Genomic DNA, 19075 nt, shown 5'->3' with positions numbered 1-19075 from the left:
TCTTCATCGTGATGCGCATGAGCATCTATCTTACAGCCCTAGCAGCGGGAGGCGGTACAAAGACGAGGCCCATGGCATCTCAACAAGACAAGCAACCCTCGTTCCACGTCAATGCATAATCCTTGGTCCCGGCAGTAATACTACAAGAGCACCAGTAAATCACAACACGGCGTCGAACCAACACGCGTCTAATCCTCGTCGACGATCGACCCCTCCGCGTCCTCATCCCCGCTCTCGAGTCCTTGATCCATCGCCGTGGGCGTCGCCGCCCCAAGGACCATCGAGGGTGACAGATCCGTCGACCTTCCTGCCTCTAATGTCTCCGGCGGCGGGGTTGATGTTGTGTCCGGGAGCGCGTCGTGGACGACAAGGCCGCTAGTATCACCACTAGGAGGGTGTTGAGGCGCTGGAATAGAGTGGAAGGCGACGGAATGTGGCGCGGCGATCGGCATCTTCGAGGCGCGAGGCTCGGTCGCCGACGCTAACGACTTGGCATCGGGGAGCGCGCCACGTGGCGACATGGGTGCCAACTCTTGTGAGGGCGTTGCAGATGTTGCGGCGGGCAGGGTTGGGGTTGAGGATGGGGCGTGGGCAGCGGTGTCCTGATCCACAGGCGACGGTGGTAGAAGTGTGGCCGTATGGTCGGGGGGAGGCGGAGGGGGTGAAGTCGGAGGGTGAGATGGATCCTCACACGACCCATCGGCAGGTGGAGAACAAGCTGGCTCGGTGGCAGCGTCTGGTTCCTTCGTATCCTCGGCCGCGTTCTCGACGACTGTGTTCAGGGCCGCAGATTCGAGAGTGGCCGTGGGTGGATGAAGTGGGGGTGAGGGCGAGGGCGGCTTCTCCGTAGGTCCCAGAGCAAGAGAGGGCGACGAACCACACACCACGGGCATCGTCCCGTCCGTCTCTTCTGCTGTCACCTCGGGTGCCGGTTGCAGCTCCCGTGCACTCTCGATCGACTTCCCGCGCCCTCGTCCTCTCCCCCGTCCTCTCCCTCGTCCTCGACCCCTGCCTCTTGTTCCCGTCGCCTTCCTTCGCCCAACCTCAGCCACGCCCTCTAAGCGCGACGGATCACCGCTCTCGTTCCCCAAAGTAACAGAAGGGCGTCGTTGGTGCTCCTGTGCCGCCTGATCTGCAAGCACGTCGAGCGCGCTCCGGACGCGCGCGACCGACTGGGGAAGAGGGGCGGCACGTGCTGGTGGCTCGAAGTCCGTGTCACCATCCGTGTCGGCTTCGGGGTCTGCTGGGGGTGGACCAGCTTGTGTACGATCCTTCGCAGGACGACCCTTCGACACGGCCGCCGGGGTAGAGACATTCTGAGAAGGGACCGGTTCCGAGGCAGTGGCCTTGGAGCTGCGTTTCGACGCACTCGAGCTGGATAGAGACGCGGATGATGCACCCACCCGGCGCCGCTTGGGAGCAGGGCTCTCCGGGGGCGCGACAGCGGCGCGTCGTCGTCTGTCCGGACGTTTCGGAGGAGGCTCTTTGTCGGGTGCGCTCCCCTCCGTTTTCGTCTCGTCCGCGTCCGCGGGCTGGTCGTAGTCTTCATCCTCGATAAGCGTCCGCGCAGCGCTCACCAGTGAGTCCATTGGAGTGCTTGTCGATGCGGGGGCGACGCCGCGCGCAGGGGTGCTGACTTGAGCGTGGCGAGTGGGAGGTGTGACGGGCGGTGGAACCCACGATACTGGAACGATGAGAGGCATTGTCGAGGGGGGAGCGGGAGCGGGAGTGGGGGAAAAGTAGACGAAGCCCTGAGGGGCGCGCCCCTGAGTATGCCCAACCGCGGAGAACGTGTGGAGGGATGAGGGGTGGAAGTGTGTGGGTAGATGCGTGGGATGCGCGGGAAACGGGGAAGGTGGCGGGTTCGGAGCAGGCTTGTGCGTTGAAATGCGAGGAGTTTGCTGTGTCTCGACAGCCTCAGCAAGTGGTATGGACGGGCTCGATGGTATGTCGGAGCTCTGGATATCCACAGCAGCCGGAGCGTTGTCTCTTTGGGTGGCTTCGTTAGGCCCCTGTGCAGAGGCCCCTGTATCGTGGTCTGTTCGCCGGCGCTCCTTGATTAGGCCGGAGAGGATCCCAGCGCGCGCACGACCCAGCTTGCGTGCGGCAACGAGGATACACTCTGCGCGTGCGTCAGCCAATAAAGGGAGATCCGGGCGGCGACGGTGTCTCCTAGACTTGTCCTTGTCACGACCTTTGTCGCGTTCTCGTCGATGTGAATGTTGTTTGTCCTTGCCCGAGCGGGAAGAATGGGTAGGCGCTTCTGGTTTTGTGGTTGAAGCTGTAGCGTCGGGCGTTGGCTTGTCAGACGCTACCTCATGTTTCTGTTCGGCGGCTCCGTTGGGGTTCGACGTGTCAGCGGAGCGTCCCTCAGTGTCTACAGCCCTTTCTTTTCCTTTGGCTTTCCTGCTAAGACGGGCAGCCAGGTCTGTGGCAGAAGGAGATGCTGCTTCAGATCGCCAGTACTCAGATCCACGAAGGAGGGTGGCCTGCATCATGAGCAGGGGTCGCATGCGCGCGAGCTCGCTCTCTAGGATGGTGAGCTTGGATTGGCTGTCTGCGAGCTGGGGATCGAAGCAAAGGGTAGATAGACAGGCATAAGAAAGAGGGAAACGAGACCGACGCATATGCACTCACTCTTTTACGATACGCCTTTAAGTCATCTTCCAGGCGCGATACGGTGTTTTGTAGTTCCTGGTGGCAAACAGGGTTCAGACCGAGTACGAAAGCAAACAACCTGGCAAGTACGCACCTGTTCCCGAAACAGTGGCTCGTGCGCGACCCGAGTCTTGTATAGCAGTGCATCCGCACACCTCTCCCACATCTCGCGCTCAGCTTGCCATCGGGCACAATCATCGGATCGCTCTAGGAGAAGCAGGTCTCTTTGGAATGTGAGGTTATGGATAGTCTCCGCTTGCGAGACGAGCTGAGCTGGCGAGGGATGGAGAAGAAGATGGGACGTCAACCGCAGAACCTGGCGTAGCGCATATAGTGGGTGTGGTGTGCCAGAGGAGGATGCGGGAGGACGTACCAGGGCCATAAGCTCAGACTCTCTTTCAGTGGTGGCTGGGGGGAGCTGCTGTATGCGTGTATGCAGCGAGGCAATCTCTGACGGATCCAAGGGTTCAGGAGAGGATGTGCGAGGGTGTGGCGGGGCGTTGTGGCTGATCGGCGTGGGGAGACGGTCGCCGTTCGGGACCCGTGCGAACGGATCGGAAAGCGGAGTGTTGAGGGGTTGCAGGGTCGCCTCGGGTGGTGGAGGGGAGGGGGTCATGGTGCGGAGGATGTCGTCGAGCGCAAGGGCAGGGCCATCTGAGTGTGCCATGAGCAGCATGGACTGCATCCGCGGCAGGCAGGGAACGGCTTTGCGAGGCTCTGCGCATCGACGGGAACATGGACAATCGCCAAACAACGCACAACAACGCCGTCGCGTGAAGCTCCACGTGACGAGAACTCTCGGTCACTCGCCCACGTGGGGTACCGTGTTCCGAGGGCACCGGACCGCCGCCGGCTGGCCTCCCGCGGCGCGCGCTGGCAGCCGGCGCTTCCCCCCCCGTGCGACTCGAATCTCGACCGTGGGCCACTTCGCACTCGACTCCAGATTCTCCATGAGCACTGTGCCTGGCCCGCTCTCCCTCCCCGCCATGCCCCCCTCCTCCGCCTTCCAGTGGTTTCTCCTCGTCTGCCCTGCTGTCATCATCCTCTCCTACTTCGTCACCGTCTTCCCCCACACCCCGCAGTCCGTCCACATACACTCCTCCCTCGCCCTGCTCGACAAGTCCCATCCAAGCTGGACATTGTACCCCGACAACTTCTACGAAGGCGGGGCTTATGTGAGGCTGCCATATGGATCCGTACGTCGAGTCTATGCCCTCATCTCCCCTTCATGTCCGATAATTGCCCTCCAGGTCCGATATTGGCTCATCGGCCCTGAGGACGGCCAGAGGGTGCGATCTCCTCCGTCTCTTACCTGTGTTCATCGTTCACCCCGCTGCAGGTTGTCCTCATCCACGGCCTTTCTGTGCCCTCTATCATCTGGAAAGACGTTGCGCCTAAGCTTGCCGCGAAAGGCCATCGCGTCTTGCTCTACGGTACGCGTCGCCTACCTCGCTTGTGCCTCTCACCTCACACGCGTCGATAGACCTTTATGGCCGTGGCTACTCCGATGCGCCACACACAACGTACGACGCTAACCTATACAGCACCCAACTCGCCCTTCTTCTACAGCACATACGCTGGGAAAGAGCAAGCATAGCCGGGCTCTCTATGGGTGGCGGGATTGCAGCCACTTTCAGTGCCCAATTTCCCCATCTTGTCACAAACAAGATTGTTCTCATCTCAAGTGCAGGGTTGATGGAGGTGCGTTCACTCGTGCACTAGCTCGTGTCGTTCGCCAATCCCTTCTAGTCGTCGGACTTGTCACGCACCACCAAATTCCTGTCCTCGCCTCTCATGCAAGCGGTTACCTCAAGTGTGCCGTTCCGTTTCTACCTCCAGTACCTTGCCAACCAGACACCGTCGAACGACTCCATCGGCGAGCTTGTCCGCATACAGTCTGCTTATCTCCCGGGATACAATCTCGCACTGGCGTCTTCGATACGGGACGGTCCCCTGCGCAGTCTAGCCCCGCAGTTTGCTGCGTTGGGGCGACACTCGCGGAAGACAGGAGGGCAGGCCCTCGTTATCTGGGTGCGTCTCCCGTTCCCTTTCGAACGTCCTCGTCTCACGCTGTGTGTCCACTCAGGGCACAAACGATAAAGTGGTCCCGTACCGCTACGCGTCGCGCGTGCAGACTCTCATCCCGCACTCGGAGCTGGTCACGATCCAGGGCGGGCCGCACGACATCACGATCTCGCACCCAGACGAGGTCGCTGCCGCGATGATCGAATTCCTCGGTCGGTGATCGGGACCAACCAGGCACGCTGATCGAGTATCTATGTCCTCCTCTGCTGTGCCACTTTTCCTCTTTGGAATCTCTGGAACGCCTCTGTCCATCACCTTGTCGCTCGCTGTGGTCGAGCGGCGTCAACACGTCGTCGTGCCCTGTGCACACACCCTGCATGCTTGTTTATTGTTGTCTGCATTATCCCATCACGCTGTATCCGTCACCTCGCACATGCTCGCATACTCACGCTACATACTGTTACTACTGTCTGCCAACCCTTTATTTACCTGTCCCGAACCGCACGTCTTCCACCTCCACCCGCTGCGTGAGCAGCCACGCCCGCCCTTCGTCACTCTCTTTACGTATACCTCACATCGGTACTCCGTGTGGGTGCCTGTGTGCATCCGCGCGCCCGCCGATCGCATGTTTTAAAAGTAGATATCGCCTAATTTCCCGCCGTAGACTATACAGACACTCGCTCGTTGCCTCGCCGTCAGGCTACACAATATATTACACAGACTCCCCGGGCGCGGGGAGATGTTCCTAGTGGATTTAGAATGCTGTGCGGAGAGCTCGGACCAAGCGGCGGAAGTCTCGACGGTCTCGCATAACACACCGCTAAGTCCTCCGAGGCGTGTGAAGTGGCCCGTCGAACAAGCGAAACGATAAGACGGTCATCGATTGCAAGGACCCCCTGCATAGTGCGTGCGTACGGACGTACGAATTGCCTCGTCGCGTTGCACATGCGCCCTCACACACACCCTGCCCTCGGCTCCGTCACGCACTCACAGCACCAGATCGCCCAACACGACCTCCTTGAGCTTCCCAAAGTTAGGGGTGCCCACGCCCGTGACCGGGTCCCAGCCCTTCGTGGCGTTGAAGCCCGGGGTGCCGCACCCGGGGTTGTTCCCCGTCGCGATGTCGTTGAACGCGGGCGTGCCGCGGAGCGCGTACACGAGCGGGTTCAGGAACCCGAGCGGCGGGCGGCCCGCGGAGAGCCGCGCGGAGTTGAGCAGGGAGACGATCCCGGCGAACGTCGGCGCGGCGGCGGAGGTGCCGCCGATAGAGACAGCCCGGCCCGAGAGGAAGATGCGGAAGAGGTCGGCTTGTGCGGCGACGTCCGGGATCGCCTGTGTGGGGATGACGGGGGGAGGGGGGTGTGGGGTGTGGGGTTAGGATGGGGAAGATAGGGAGGAGGAAGAGGGACGTACGCGGCCGTGGGGGTTGAAGAGGCCGGCGTAGGTGCCGGGCGCGAGGGTGTCGAGGAACTTGGTCACCGCGGCTTCCTGATAGGCCGGGCGCGGGAACTAGAGAAGGGGTCGGATGGACATCAGAAGCGGCGCGGACGCGCGGAGCAAGTACGCACGAGGTCGCTGAAGCCGCCCCCAGAGAAGAATACCGCCGTCTCGGGGACGTGAATCGTGCCGCCGACGCCCGTCACGCTGCGCGCGGCGGTGTCAGCGTACGGAAATGCACGCGACGAGACAGGAGGAGCACGCACAAGGGGCACGAGGGTGGGAAGAGAGGCACAAAGCGCGTCGCGTTCCGGCCGTCGTTCGTGAAGCACTCCTGCAGCGCAGGGTCCTCCTCACCGTCCCCAACACCGCCATCCCCGGAGCTGAACATGAGCGACACCCCACGCGCGCCTGTGTCGTAGAGAGTTGTTGGGGCCTCGTTAGGAACGTAATGAACGTGTGAGCTGGAGAGAAGGGTGCCGTACCGAGCTGCGCGAACTCGTTGCACACGCGCTTGGCGAAGCTTGGGGGCACTGGGGCATGTTCGTCAGACGGAAGGGCGACCTGAAACGGTCAGAGGGCGCACCGGTCTGCTCATCATCGGCGTAGCTGGTGGATATCGTCTGGGGGATGTGCTTTTGTTTGTGCACGAACGCCAGCCACTGGGAAACGGGAGGGATGAGCAAGCAGATCTCCACAACGAGACGAGGCACTGACATCCAGGTACGGCTCATTGCTGTTGTCGGGCGTGAGTACATCCGGCTTGAACGGCGGGCTGCCACCCGTGGACCAGAACGTCGCCGGGGTGGGGAAAGTGAGCCCGTACGCGAACTGCGTGTCTGCACGCCCGCGCAATCAGCACCACGCCCCACATGTATGCGCGCCGCCATGACGCACCCAGGTTCGCCTCCGCTCCAGCCTCGTCCAGGGTCTGGTTGTTCACCCCGCCGTTGACGAGCACCGTCTTGAACGAGGAGCCCACGGCGTCCGGGCGCTGCTCGGCGAAGAACGTCTGCAGGTCCGCCTCGTTCGCGAACTGCTCGAGGTAGCCCGTGATCCCGATCTGGTTCCCGTTCTTCGCGCTCGGGGCGAAGCCGACGGCGTTATAAAGCTGCTGGATGCACGTGATCGTGATCGTCTTGTTGCAGCTCGCGTCGACGTGCCCGCCCGACGCGGACGGCACGCTGATCGGCGGCGCATCGGAGGCGAGCTTGGGGGCAGCCGAAGAGGTGGAGTCAAAGCGGAAGGTCGTGCGAAGGGCGTGCATGCGCGAGAACGCGGTCGTGGGCTGCACCAGCTCGACGTGGCCGTCGAGCCACTCCGGGAGGCTGTAGGAGGTCGTGCGGATGACGGCGTCCCCGGACGCGTCGTGCGTCCAGACGTGGTACTCCTGCGGCGGGTCAGCAGAGGGCAGAGAAACAGCGCGACCGAGACACGCACCGTCTTCAGCATCTCCTCTGCCAGGCTCACCGGCACTTTGACCATGACCCAGTCCTTCGCGGGCGAGCGGTCGAGCGCGTCTTCGACGAGCCCGTGCGACGCGAGCCACTCATTGACACGGTGCACGCTCTCGCCGTGCGGCGCGACGAGCGCCTCGACCTCCTCTTTGGATAGGTGCTGCCCGTACCGCTCGTGGTACGGATCGCTGTCGGGTCGGTGCTGTCAGCAGTCGGGAATGCGACAACCCACGCGCACGCGCACGGAAAAGGCTTGGAGCACCCACCTCACTTCGTACAAATGGCGCTCGAGCGACGGGAAGTCGTTCTGTGGGAGCGCGATGCGGAGCTCGATGGTGTGGTCCGCAGGTGCGGGAGCACGCTTCGTCCATCCGCGCGGGGGCACGACGCGCTCTCTGAGCTTGTGCGCGCCGTCGCGCGACGGAACCGCGGCGGCGGCAGCGGCGAAAGCGAGTGTGACCCAGATGGTGAGGGGCAGCATCGCAGGTCGACGGGCGGGGGCGGGTCGACGAGGCGCGTTTGCAGAGGCAAAGGCTCGGGGCGCGATGAACCGCGTGCGCCGATATTTATGCCGCGCGGCGGGGATGGCGCAAATGCGCCATCGGCTCTCGTGCGTGGGCGGTACCCGAGGACCGGGCGGAGGGGGCGGCGGAGGGAGCTTTCGAGTGCATTCCCAATGATGGAGGGGTCGACGCGGAGTTGGGTTCTCGGCCGGTGCGTGATGTAGCCGACAGTCTTTTGCGTTCCCATGGGCATGGGAAAGTACTTGCGAACCGCCGAGCGCGAGCTGGCTTCTGGCATGCCCAGGGCCGTAATCTGCCCGTATGCGCCTTTCTGGAGCTCCCACTGCCCGTTCAATTTGGCACCGTCCTGAGAGGCGATCCGCGCGGCCCCTGGTGTTATTTCGAACGTGTTGGAGGCGCGGGATGAGACGGAGCTTCTAGATGCCCCCTGGGCCGCAGGTGGGCCTTGTGCTCGAACAGAAAAGTCAGGCTCGGCTAAGAAATCGTGATGCGCTCGCCGTTCTATAGACCCGTCAGTGATCGCCGCGGTAGCCCCACCATTCTTGAGGGAGATGAACGCACCCTTACATATCCCAATCGCGCCCGTCCACCGGTGATTTTCCATGACGCCTCGGTGGATGTACATTGCGGAAGATGAATGGAAGAGAGAAAGAGTATTCGGCGCCAGAAGGGATCCTCGCCCTGGGCGTGGGCGCCGGTACAGCCACCGACACTACCTACTGAACCTCCGCTGCATCAGACAGTCTCGAACAACCCTTCACCCTGGTCATCTTTTCGTGCGTTGCCATTTGCGCTCGGACTGTGCTGCAGCATTCGACGGGAATACGACACCAAAGGCGCATGCAACTTGATCCTGCATCCCGGACACACATCCCAATCAGCTCTGACTTCGCAGACTCTATTCTCATAATGGGGCCTTCGCTTTGCAAGGATGGCTTTCGTGTGATGGAAAGGCTACCAGGATTAAACGCAAGAGTCACCGCACGGCTCAATAAGAACGTTACGAAGAGGCAAACCACGAGACCGATATGACCGACCTCGCCGCTCTTCGGAAGACTTGATGTTTGTGAACCTGGGGACACGACTGGGCCAACATGTGCTCAACGCCTTACCCTCACCAAGGGTGAAGAGCGGGGGCCATATAAACTTCCTTCATATCCGCGGCGAGGCACGACTAGCTTGACAATTGCTTCTTTATGGGTGCTCGAGGAGATAGCCTCCTTCCGCTGCCACAATCTATAAACGTTTGCGTGAGCTGTGCTCTGAGAAGCAATGACATCACGGTACCTGTCCATACGCATATTCATAGCAGGCTGAGAACAACACAGTTTGCGCCATGTCTTCCTCCTTCCCCGGTTGCCCCCGCCGGGATGCCCTTCTTCTCGCCCTACTCAGGAGGCGTGTCGCTTGTAGACTTGTTGTTTGCAGAGACTCCCGCTGCAATGAAAGGTCAGCATATAGTGACCTCCTGGCCTTGATAAGGACGCAACGCACCCGTGATCTCGCTCGGAGTCGTTGTGACCACTGGGAGGCGTAGGAGAGAACGGTGCGATGTTGTCCAGAAGATCTGCAGGGCGAAGCGGAGCGGAGTATGCTGGATCAGGGGGTGGTGACCTCGAGAACAGCCTCTGGCCAGCGACCCCAGGTGAAAGAGGCTCAGCACCAACGGCAGGATCTGCGGAATGGCCATCCAGACCTGAAGCGAGAGGGCGGGGTTGGGAAGGGAAGAGATCGTCGACAGAAGCACTGAGAGAAGAACCAGAGGTAGTGCTGTCGTCGCGGCCCAGTGGTACAGAGGAGTGGTTTTGCTGCCGGCACGTCCGTTTGGCGTCACGTCGTGCGTGCATTGCTGCTACGCGCTCAGTTACAATTTCGTAGCCTAGAGGTTGCTTCTTGCAGTCTGTGCAGAAGCAGTGGGTATATCTAGGTGTAGAATTGCGCGGCATGTTGATAGGCAGCCAGTAGGGAGGTAATGTCGATGTGGGAGGGAATGAAGTGGGACCACTCAAAGACTTGTCGGCCATAATAGCTCGATTATCCTCTCAGGGACCAGCCTGGTACTCAGGAATGTGCAAGGAACACGTGAGGAATCCGCTCATTTCACACATATGTTACAGTACAGGGAATCTGCTAGAACATCCACAAGGAACTTGCCGGGAATTTGCTCATTCCGCGCACATTCCCCACCTTGGGAAATCCGCGGTTTCATGCGGTAGGAATATGTCAGGCGCGATGGTGTTCACGCGCACCCGTAGGCCGACAGAACTCCTGCGCGAGCAGCGTAGTGAGGTCAATCGTAGCCGCCTTGGAGACGTTGTCCTTGAAGTGATGCTGCGTCGTGCGCGTGATGCCCAGCATGGACGAAATATTGATCACGGTGCCGGTGTGCCCCCCGCGAGCCGCAGCGGAGAGCAGCGGTAAAAAAGCCGCCGCCGTGAAGAAGTACCTGCACGACACCTACCCCGGTGCGCGCGAGCTCTACTCGCCTCAAATCGCACGACGACAGGACGACTCACCCGATGACGTTCGTGCGGTAGACGGACTCCCAGTCCGCGAGGTCCTCTCGCCACAACTCCTCTCGCAGCTCCGTCGCGCCGCCGCCGCCCGAGTCGCGCTTCTCGACCTCGCTCGTCCCGAGGCTTCCCCTCGCATTGTTGACCAGGGTGTTCACTCGCTCCCCTGCCCTCGATATTCGCCCACCAGATTCTCGATCGATGCCTTGTCAGTGCAGTCCGCCGACGCACGAGCTGGCCGTGGGGGTGAAGGAGCGCCCTCCCCCACACTCGTGTGGTCTCTTCGAGCACATCCGCGTGAGGGCCCGCGGTATACACCTTTGCACCGTTGTTGGAGAACGTCTGTGCTATCGTAAGGCTGATACCGGTGCTGCCGCCGGTTGCGACGCAGACGCAGCCGTCGACGTCGAAGAGGCGAACGGACGCACGTTGTCAGGGTGAGACATTGTTGTCGAGAGGTGTCGGAATGTAGCGGATGGTTAAGAGCCGTTTTACGCGCAGTTGAGGTAGTTATGGAGTATATAGCAGCAGAGACCGGAGCGATCGTGAGGACGAAAGCAAGTTGAATCGCGTCTGTCGTCATGTTCACTAAGGTCCGGGGGCCGGCCCGGGAGTTCAAGAATCTTCAAAAACAATAAATTGTGTATAATGCGACGCCGAGTATCAATACATCCTCCTTTTGTATTTCCTTCACCACCACCCATCACATGCATGGCTTACACCAAGTTCGACGGGTAGAGGTAGTCCTCGAGCCCGACAAAGTTTTCCTTGATGCTGCGCGCCGACACGAAGCGGTAGAAGATGGAGATACTGCCCGCTTTGTCGTTCGTGCCGCTCGCGCGTGCACCACCGAACGGTTGCTGGCCGACGACCGCGCCCGTGCATTTCTCGTTGTAGTAGACGTTGCCGGCGGCGTTCCGCAACCGGTTCGTCGCGTGCAGGAGCACCTTACGGTCCGACGCGAAGCTACAAGAACACAGTGATGAGCAAATGCAATAAGTGGTTGGGATGGGACTTGCATGGCGCCAGTCAACGCATATATGCTAGTGTTGTCGATCAGGTCGAGCGTCTTCTCGAAGTCCGCATCCTTGTAGACGTAGATCTGCACAACCGTCAGCCGGACACGCGTATATACTCACTCAAGGGTCACTTACGGTGAGGACAGGACCGAAGACCTCATCTACCATCGTGGGCGACTCGGGGTCGGCCGTCAAGATGACAGTAGGCTGCACGAAGTAACCCTTCGAATCATCGCCTACGAGTGCGGGTGAGTGTGCTGTGACGAGTTCTACTGGTCTGCACACATACCGCTGCCACCGATCAGAACCTCTCCACCAGCATCCTTGGCCTTCTTGATGTAGCCCATGATCTTGTCGTACGAAGCGCGGTGGATGACCGGGCCGATGAAGTTGGTCCAGTCCGATGCGGGCCCGACCTTGAGCTTAGCGACCTCCGCGAGCAACTGCTCCTTGAAGCCACCAGACCAAGCAGTCTCCGAAACATACACGCGAGAGAGTGCAGAGCACTTCTGGCCTAAGTAGTATGGGTGAGCTGTGCAATGACTGGACTGAAGGTTGATGGTCCTACCCTGGTACTCGAGCGAGCCACGAACGGTCTGGTTGACGGCGTTCTTGATCTCGGCCGATGAGTGAACCAAATGCCAGTTCTTTCCACCTGCATTCAATGTGAATTCACATGCATCACACACTGAGAAAGATCCCAACGTACCAGTCTCGCCAACAATGCGCGGGTAGCTCTTGTAGACATCGAGGTTGTTCGCGATGCTCTTCCAGAGGCTCTTGAAGACGAACGTGCTACCGGTGAAGTGAAGGGCCGCGAAGTGGGGGCTGGAGATAGCCTGGCCAACAACTTCCTCCGCCGGACCGGGCACAAACTGAATCACACCGGGCGGGACGCCAGCCTCGGTGAAGATCTTGTGCGTGATGTAGTTGGCATACACGGCGCCAGGCGACGGTTTCCAGACGGCAACGTTCCCAAGAAGTGCGGGTGCTAAAAGATGGATCAGAAAGTGACCCGGACGAAAATTCAAGGATGCATACCTCCGCAAAGGTTACCACCGATCGCAGTGAAGTTGAAAGGCGAGATGGCGAGAACGAAGCCTTCAAGGGCGCGGTACTCGACGCGGCTAGCCCAGACCATCATTGAGCGACACGATGACAGACGGCGGGGATAGAAGCACCCACTTCCATGCTCCAGGGGCGTTCTTCGACGGTTGCTGGGCGTAGAGCTCTTCGACATACTTGACGCCGAAACGGAAGAAGTCCGACATCTGGGCCCGCGCCCAGCCTTTAGCATCAAACCTCCGCGGACCAACGCTATTGCACGCACCTCAGCCGCAGCGTCGATCTCCGCCTGCCACGCGTTCTTGCCCTGCCCGAGCATCGTCGCCGCCATGAGCTGGTAGCGGTACTTGCCGCTCACGAGCTCCGCCGCCTTGAGGAAGATCGCCGCGCGGTCGTTCCACGGCATCGCCTCCCACTCCTTTTTCGCGGCGAGCGCGCCCTCGATCGCGGCGGCGACCGTCGCCTGGTCCGCTTCGTGGTACGTGCACAGGTGCCGCGCGTGGTCGTGCGGCATCGCCTGCTTCGCGAGCTTGCCCGTCTTGACCTGCACAAGCGGGGGGCGGCGCGGATCAATCGCCGGGACATCGGCGCTCGCGATGGCGGGTTGGGCGCACCTCCTTGCCGTTCACAATGCAGGGGACCTCGAACGGGAGCTCCTTCTCCATCTGCGCGAAGGCCTCCATCAGGCCCGTGCGCTCTGTGGAGCCAGGAGCATAGCTCCGCTGCAAACCGCGTCGCAGATCGTGAGCTCGACGGAACATGCGAGGGGAGGAGAGTACGCACCATTGGCTCATTGTCGATGGCTGGAGCCTTGAACGACGCAAGTTGGGGTGTGTATGCAGCCATGGTGGAGGAGGTGGGCGAGTCAGAGAGATCTCTGCGCTCTCCTCGCTCGATAGTCCATCGCCCCAGGCCCAAGGGGCGCAACCGCTCGAGGTTAGATTAGATCCCGGTTCCGTCGGGCCGCCGGAGTCCGGACCCCCACGATTTCCGGATAAGAATGGGAAATTGTATGAACATGAAACATTGTAATCTACGCTTGCGAAGCACAGAAACAGAAAACGACACCGGAACACGTCCCTCCGGTCCCCACTGCGCTCACACCGTCGCCGGGAGCGCGTCGATCCGCTGCGCCAGCTGCTCGAACCACCACGCGGACGCCAGGATGGACGCCGCACAGCGCTCGCAGCCCGCCTTCTGAGCAGCGCGCTGCAAGAACGACATCGAGACCACCACGGCCGACACCGGACGGGCCCGCAGCTCTTCCACCGCGGCCGCTCGGAACGGCGCCCACCATCGCGGCGGCACGTCATGGTTGCGCTGGCTGCAGTGCATGCACCGGATCTCGTCTGGCAGCACGAGCAAGGCTATCGCCGCTGCCGCGCGCCGCTGGTGAAGCAGGAGGAGCGCGTGGTACGCGTACGCTGTCGTCGTCTTCAGGTCCTCGTGAAGGGGCTGGGTGTTCAGCCCCATGGCGAGTGTTGCTGTTGACGCGACCTTGGCCTCTTCGTGGAGCTCGTAGTGACTCGCGATGCCGTAGACGCGAAGAGGGCTTTGAGCGAGGAAATCGGGGGAAACGAGGGCGGCTCGAAGTCTGATGATGGCGACGGTTACGTCGTACTTGTGCACCGCCTCGAGCACGGGAACGAGCTCGTCGAGGCTCGCGAACGTGGGTTCACGGACCGGATATATGTACGATAGGAGAGCGGAAAGGGTAGTTGGACTCTCGGTGAATGGGATGACTGGAGTGCCGTGGTCGATAGGGGAAGGCGGTTGTGGAATGGAGAGTAGTCCTTCGAAAAAGGTCGAGGAGAGGGATAGTATCCAGCGATGGACGCGAAAATCGATGGCTTCGGAGAGTTTCTGGGCTGGCTGTCCACCAGGAGTAGCACGAAGCGTGATGTCTGAGTCTGAGTAGTCAAAGAGGGGGAAAGACATGAGTGCAGGAGGGATAATACCGCTCCATCCTCCTGTCATTATATAGAATACCCGGCCCGCAGCAAGGACACCAGGAATGGACATCCGGAAGCAAACACTAAAACCCCGGCAGTACCTGCCCATGCGTACGGATTCAGACATCCCGGCAGGAGAGCTGTCAACTGGACACTACGCACAGAAGGGTGTTCTCAGGCCCTGCGACCGTGGTGGTCCCGAGAGCTATACTCCCGACTACGACTCCTCCGCCTAGTCCGCTCCCTGTCCCTGCCATCGTCCCTGTATCGTTCAGAGCGATCTGCGGACCTTTCCCGAGGCTTGTGACGCGGGCTGCGGCTACGACTCCGATGCCCCCGCTTTCCGTCGGGCACGTCAAACACCATCCCATAGTCGCCGCCCGAGTTGTGGCGCTGGTCTCTGTATCGCCGGGTCGCCTCGAGGTCGTCGCGCCCGCCAAAGCCTCCGCGACCGCGACCGCGACCACCTCTCGCCGATGGGCCCGTTTTGATGTCGTTAGACCAACTCGTGTTCATGCGCGCAACGGATTGAGAGCTTTGACCGGTGTAAATGTTTGAAACACTCGCTGAAACGAACTTAAAACCACTCACAAGTCAACCCATATCCGGCGGTCGTCGACCAGCACGTTCTGCATCTTGAAGTACGCCTGAGCAACCACGTAGGGTGTCAATTCCCTGTGGTGCAGCGCGCAAAGCGCACACGACCGCTCACCTGCTCCGCATCCTCACGCTTGTCAAACTCGATGAACGCGTACTGCAGCGAGTCGCCCGTCTTCTTGTCCCGGATGACCTGGCAGCTCATGATCTGCCCGAAGCGCGAGAAGATGAGCTCCAGGTCCTCGTCTCGCGTGACCGGGTTCAGCTTGCACACGAACAGCACGTTCTCCGGCGGCCGCACGTTCGCGAACGGGAGGTCCCCGACCATCTCGAGCGTTAGCGCCGACGCCTGGGCCGCCTTCTTGCGCCGGAGAGCCTCCGCCTCCTCCTCTGGCAGCGTCGCCAGGGGGTCCTCGTCCTCCGCAATCCGCATGGAGTTGTCCGGCGGCTTCGTCGGCGGCTCGTTCGGCACCATCAGCCCCGGGGGGTCTTCAAACGGGTCCTCTGTCCCCCGCGACGCGTCAACGGCCGCATATATACACCCAGAACACACCGTTACTCACCAAGGATCTCCACGTGCCGTATCCGCACATCCTTCAGCGGCCGCCCGTCCGAGTCGACGAACACGTCGTTCAGCTTGTCGAGCGTCTCGAGCCCCTCGACGACGTGCCCGAACACGGCGTGCTTCCCGTCCAGATACTCGATGTTTTCTCCGAGGGTGACGAAGAACTGGCTCCCGCACCCTCCCTGCGCGTCCGCGCCCGCCGCGGGCGCGACGGCCATCGAAACTGTGCCCCGCGCGCGATGCTTCATACGAGGGACGAACTCGGGCGTGAAATACCGCGGGGCGCGCGCGTTGCTGGGCTCCTGCGAGGCTATCAAAGACCAGATGGACTCGCCGCCGGTGCCTGTAGCTGTGGGGTCACCGACCTGTGCGAGAAAGTCCTTGGAGACTGCGCGGGGGATGGGGTGAGTGGAGGTTGCGGGGAGGGCGGCGCGGCGCACCATTGAAGAAAGCGTTGAGGTTGTAGTAGTACACTTTACAGAGCTTGAGGAAGTTCTCGCACGTCTTTGGACAAGCATCGACTTCGAGGTCGATAACAAGGTCGCCGAGGGAGGTTTCGAAGAGCACCGACATCGTGGTCGGCGGGCAAGGGGAGAAGCGCCCAGAGTCGGTGCTCGCGAGCGTCAGCTAAACGCGCTCAGAACGTCCAGCTCACGCGAGGCTTCACGGCGAACGCAGCGAGATAAAGCATAACATAGACAAATGTACGGGTATCCAAGTGGCGGCATAATTTACAGCATGAAATACACAACATACACAACCGCGTCCGCCCGCTAGAAATCTCGGTCTCGCGTCCAGTTGCGCTGCGCGAACGCGTCCTCCCTCGGGCTTCCCGCAAAGTACGGCCCCGACACCCGCGGCCGCTCCGCCTCCTCCATCTCGTCGTACGGCGCGGCCCACGACGCGAGCCCAAACAGACTGGTGCTCGCACTCGCGCCCGCATTCCCGCTCGCACTCTCGCCCCTCTTCCGTGTCTGGGGGATCGCCCGAGGCGGGGATGGCTTCGACGCCGCGTTACCGGAACCCGTGCTCGCGTTGGACTTTGCAACTGGGGTCCGCGGCCTGCCCCCCTCGACGGGCAGCCCCTCGACCTCGGCGGGGGACGGCGTGCCCGTCGCGAATCGGAATGCCTGCATCCTCCGCGACAGCGCCTGGAGAACACCTTCGCGATCCGCGGGCTGCGACGGACCCGCTTCGGACGGCTGCTCCTGGTCCTCCGTGCCGCCATGCTGGGTGAACGTTGTCCTGATCGACGAGTCCGACAGGCCCCGCCGCAGCGCGCGCTCCAGTGCTGGGGGAGGCCCAGCGCCTTCACCCACTGTGTCCCCGCCCTCCCCGTCGTCGTTGTGGTCGAGCTGGGGGGACTGCACGTCGATGATCGCGTCGACGATTCGCGACAGCCGCCGGCCCACCACCCCGGGAGGGCGCAACGTTGCCCGTCCCACCGTACCTACTGAGCTCCGTAAGCCTGCGACACTCGCAGACCGGCTGATCTTCGCCCCCCCGGTATTGCTGGGGGGACGCGGGATGACGATCCATGGGTCACGTTCTGCAGGCTTGGGGGCCCCGGCGAAGATACCCATCAGCCGCGAGACATCCTGCCTTGGAGCTGGTTGAGCAATGGGGGCGCTGTTCGGTGGCACTCTGCCTGCGCTATCCGTTGTTGGGGGAGCGCCGCCGATGCCAGGCAAGCCGAACGTCATCCGACTAGGATGCGCAGAGTGCGTGCTGGTGACGGAGCGCCCGACACCGGCGCCGGTAAACTCGACGTTCACGGTCATCGCAGACGCAGAGAGCGCAGGTTGCAGCTTCGGGACAACGCGCGGTGGTGGACGTCCGCGGCCGAGGTTCCTCGCTGACGAGAACGCGCCAGACGTCGCCGAGTCTTGATTGCTGCTTCCACCAGGCAGGCCGAGGAGCTTCGATATGGGAGCGATCCAACCTGAGGCGCCGCCACTACCACCTGAACTTCCTGCCGCAGCCTCGGCACTTTGCACTTTGGAGGGATTCATGGCCATCTCGCTGACTCGACCCGCGACCGTAGGGTCGAGGATGACGTCGTTGAGCGTGACGCGCATCTGGCCGAGCTCTGTGAAAACGTCCTTGAGGAGCTTGAGAAGGCTACGGAGATCTCGACGGGTGCACGTCGTCGTTGTCTTTTCGTCCTCGAGGTATACGCGGAAGTGACTTCGGAGAGCAGTGACGTCGTTGACGATCGAGTTGACAGTTGTGCGGGAAAGGTGGCTGACATCGGCGCCCAGAAGATGTTGTCGCTTAAGCCGGTTGGTGAGCGTGAGGGCGTCCGACTGGGTGAGTCGGTTGAGTAGTTGGTTCGTACGGTCGACCAGCGTCCCGATAGCAGTGGTCTGAATATTGTCGGTGAGAGACGACGCTTCAGAGTGGCCTTCGTGCGATGATACTTGGTCTCCGTAGTTTCTAGGTATTGGCGACGGTGACATCGAGCTATTGCCGCCACTCCAAGGACCATCGGTTTGAACGCCGCGCTCCCGAGTGAGGAGAAGGAGAGGCTTCGTAGCTCTCGGCCGTTCTGGGGATAGCATGCTACCATCCTCGTCCACGTCGCGGCTGAAGGTGGAGTGGGATGGAGTGTGTAGAGCGGACCTGGGAGTCATAGGGCGCGTGAACGACGTCCACTTTGAGCCTGAGGCAATGTGCGACTCCGCTGGTGACAAGGGTCTCCGCTCCGTCTCCGGCGTAAGCGGTTTATAGCCCTCTCGCGAGCCCTTCTCGACACGTTCGTTGCTGATAGAGCGACGGTTGTTCGCGCCCATTTCGCGCTGAAGCCTGGAGCGAAGAATCGAACCCGAGGGAGCAGTGCCGAGGTGGAAAGTCGGTGATAATGGACCAGAAGTATCGTGGAATGTGTACGAGGCACCGCTCTGGGTGAATCGGTGACCACGAGCAGAAAGAGTATCGCCAGCACGCCGTTCCTCAAGTTCTTCCTGCAGTGTGTGAATCTCTTCACGTTCCTGTGCAAGGAGGTTTTGAAGCTCGGCGTTGTCACGCTTGAGGACCTCATTGTCGGCAACAAGAGATTCGAGCACCTTGGTGACTTCGGAGTCTTGTATGTCCGTCGTGTGCCCGAGTTGCTGGAGTAGCCTATAAACATATAGCAAGATATGGGTAGAACTGTGTACGTACGTGGTACTGGAGCTGCTCCAGACGCTGCTTAGCATCGTTCAGAATCTCTTCAGAGAACTCTTGTCGGTGACTCCTCTGCAAGTCTAGATCCTCGCGCAACC

The 19075-nt window shown here is 61.1% G+C and overlaps 8 protein-coding genes across 8 annotated transcripts; 1 reads left to right on the top strand and 7 right to left on the bottom strand.

Annotated features, from left to right (window-relative positions):
• Positions 1-188: 188 nt before the first annotated feature.
• BXZ73DRAFT_78561 (uncharacterized protein) lies at positions 189-2824 on the bottom strand (the record flags this gene model as incomplete). Its single annotated transcript, XM_048022898.1, has 3 exons — positions 189-2564; positions 2638-2694; positions 2753-2824. 3 exons carry the CDS (start codon positions 2822-2824, stop codon positions 189-191), a joined length of 2505 nt encoding a protein of 834 aa, XP_047876439.1.
• Positions 2825-3644: 820 nt separating this feature from the next.
• BXZ73DRAFT_49065 (alpha/beta-hydrolase) lies at positions 3645-4903 on the top strand (the record flags this gene model as incomplete). Its single annotated transcript, XM_048020180.1, has 6 exons — positions 3645-3854; positions 3909-3947; positions 3998-4091; positions 4142-4359; positions 4408-4689; positions 4745-4903. 6 exons carry the CDS (start codon positions 3645-3647, stop codon positions 4901-4903), a joined length of 1002 nt encoding a protein of 333 aa, XP_047876438.1.
• A 767-nt stretch (positions 4904-5670) lies between these two features.
• On the bottom strand, positions 5671-8058 carry BXZ73DRAFT_90782 (tripeptidyl peptidase A; the record flags this gene model as incomplete). Its single annotated transcript, XM_048025753.1, has 10 exons — positions 5671-6015; positions 6097-6192; positions 6252-6327; positions 6387-6531; positions 6606-6653; positions 6707-6782; positions 6838-6959; positions 7018-7510; positions 7561-7765; positions 7844-8058. 10 exons carry the CDS (start codon positions 8056-8058, stop codon positions 5671-5673), a joined length of 1821 nt encoding a protein of 606 aa, XP_047876437.1.
• Positions 8059-9295: 1237 nt separating this feature from the next.
• Positions 9296-11060, bottom strand: BXZ73DRAFT_90781 (NAD-P-binding protein; the record flags this gene model as incomplete). Its single annotated transcript, XM_048025752.1, has 7 exons — positions 9296-9337; positions 9389-9507; positions 10351-10547; positions 10618-10775; positions 10802-10819; positions 10846-10984; positions 11035-11060. The coding sequence occupies 7 exons, from the start codon at positions 11058-11060 to the stop codon at positions 9296-9298; spliced, it is 699 nt and encodes a 232-aa protein (XP_047876436.1).
• Positions 11061-11330: 270 nt separating this feature from the next.
• Positions 11331-13544, bottom strand: BXZ73DRAFT_90780 (delta-1-pyrroline-5-carboxylate dehydrogenase; the record flags this gene model as incomplete). The annotated part of the gene is made up of 11 exons (XM_048025751.1): positions 11331-11580; positions 11649-11716; positions 11769-11869; positions 11923-12147; positions 12202-12288; positions 12343-12624; positions 12675-12760; positions 12819-12904; positions 12964-13242; positions 13313-13420; positions 13482-13544. 11 exons carry the CDS (start codon positions 13542-13544, stop codon positions 11331-11333), a joined length of 1635 nt encoding a protein of 544 aa, XP_047876435.1.
• Positions 13545-13796: 252 nt separating this feature from the next.
• Positions 13797-14636, bottom strand: BXZ73DRAFT_90779 (uncharacterized protein; the record flags this gene model as incomplete). Its single annotated transcript, XM_048025750.1, has 1 exon — positions 13797-14636. One exon carries the CDS (start codon positions 14634-14636, stop codon positions 13797-13799), a length of 840 nt encoding a protein of 279 aa, XP_047876434.1.
• A 188-nt stretch (positions 14637-14824) lies between these two features.
• BXZ73DRAFT_49049 (cyclophilin-like protein) lies at positions 14825-16385 on the bottom strand (the record flags this gene model as incomplete). The annotated part of the gene is made up of 5 exons (XM_048020175.1): positions 14825-15185; positions 15242-15297; positions 15363-15751; positions 15811-16200; positions 16253-16385. The coding sequence occupies 5 exons, from the start codon at positions 16383-16385 to the stop codon at positions 14825-14827; spliced, it is 1329 nt and encodes a 442-aa protein (XP_047876433.1).
• Positions 16386-16585: 200 nt separating this feature from the next.
• On the bottom strand, positions 16586-19075 carry BXZ73DRAFT_49175 (uncharacterized protein; the record flags this gene model as incomplete). Its single annotated transcript, XM_048020199.1, has 2 exons — positions 16586-18922; positions 18975-19075. Coding segments are annotated over 2 exons (2438 nt in total), but the record flags the coding sequence as incomplete, so codon positions are not given.

Source organism: Epithele typhae (genome assembly GCF_022376455.1).
Source record: "Epithele typhae strain CBS 203.58 chromosome Unknown BXZ73scaffold_34, whole genome shotgun sequence".
Classification (NCBI taxonomy): domain Eukaryota; kingdom Fungi; phylum Basidiomycota; class Agaricomycetes; order Polyporales; family Epitheliaceae; genus Epithele; species Epithele typhae.
Note: the sequence above shows the minus strand (reverse complement) of the source record. Positions and strands in the feature narration are given on the sequence as shown.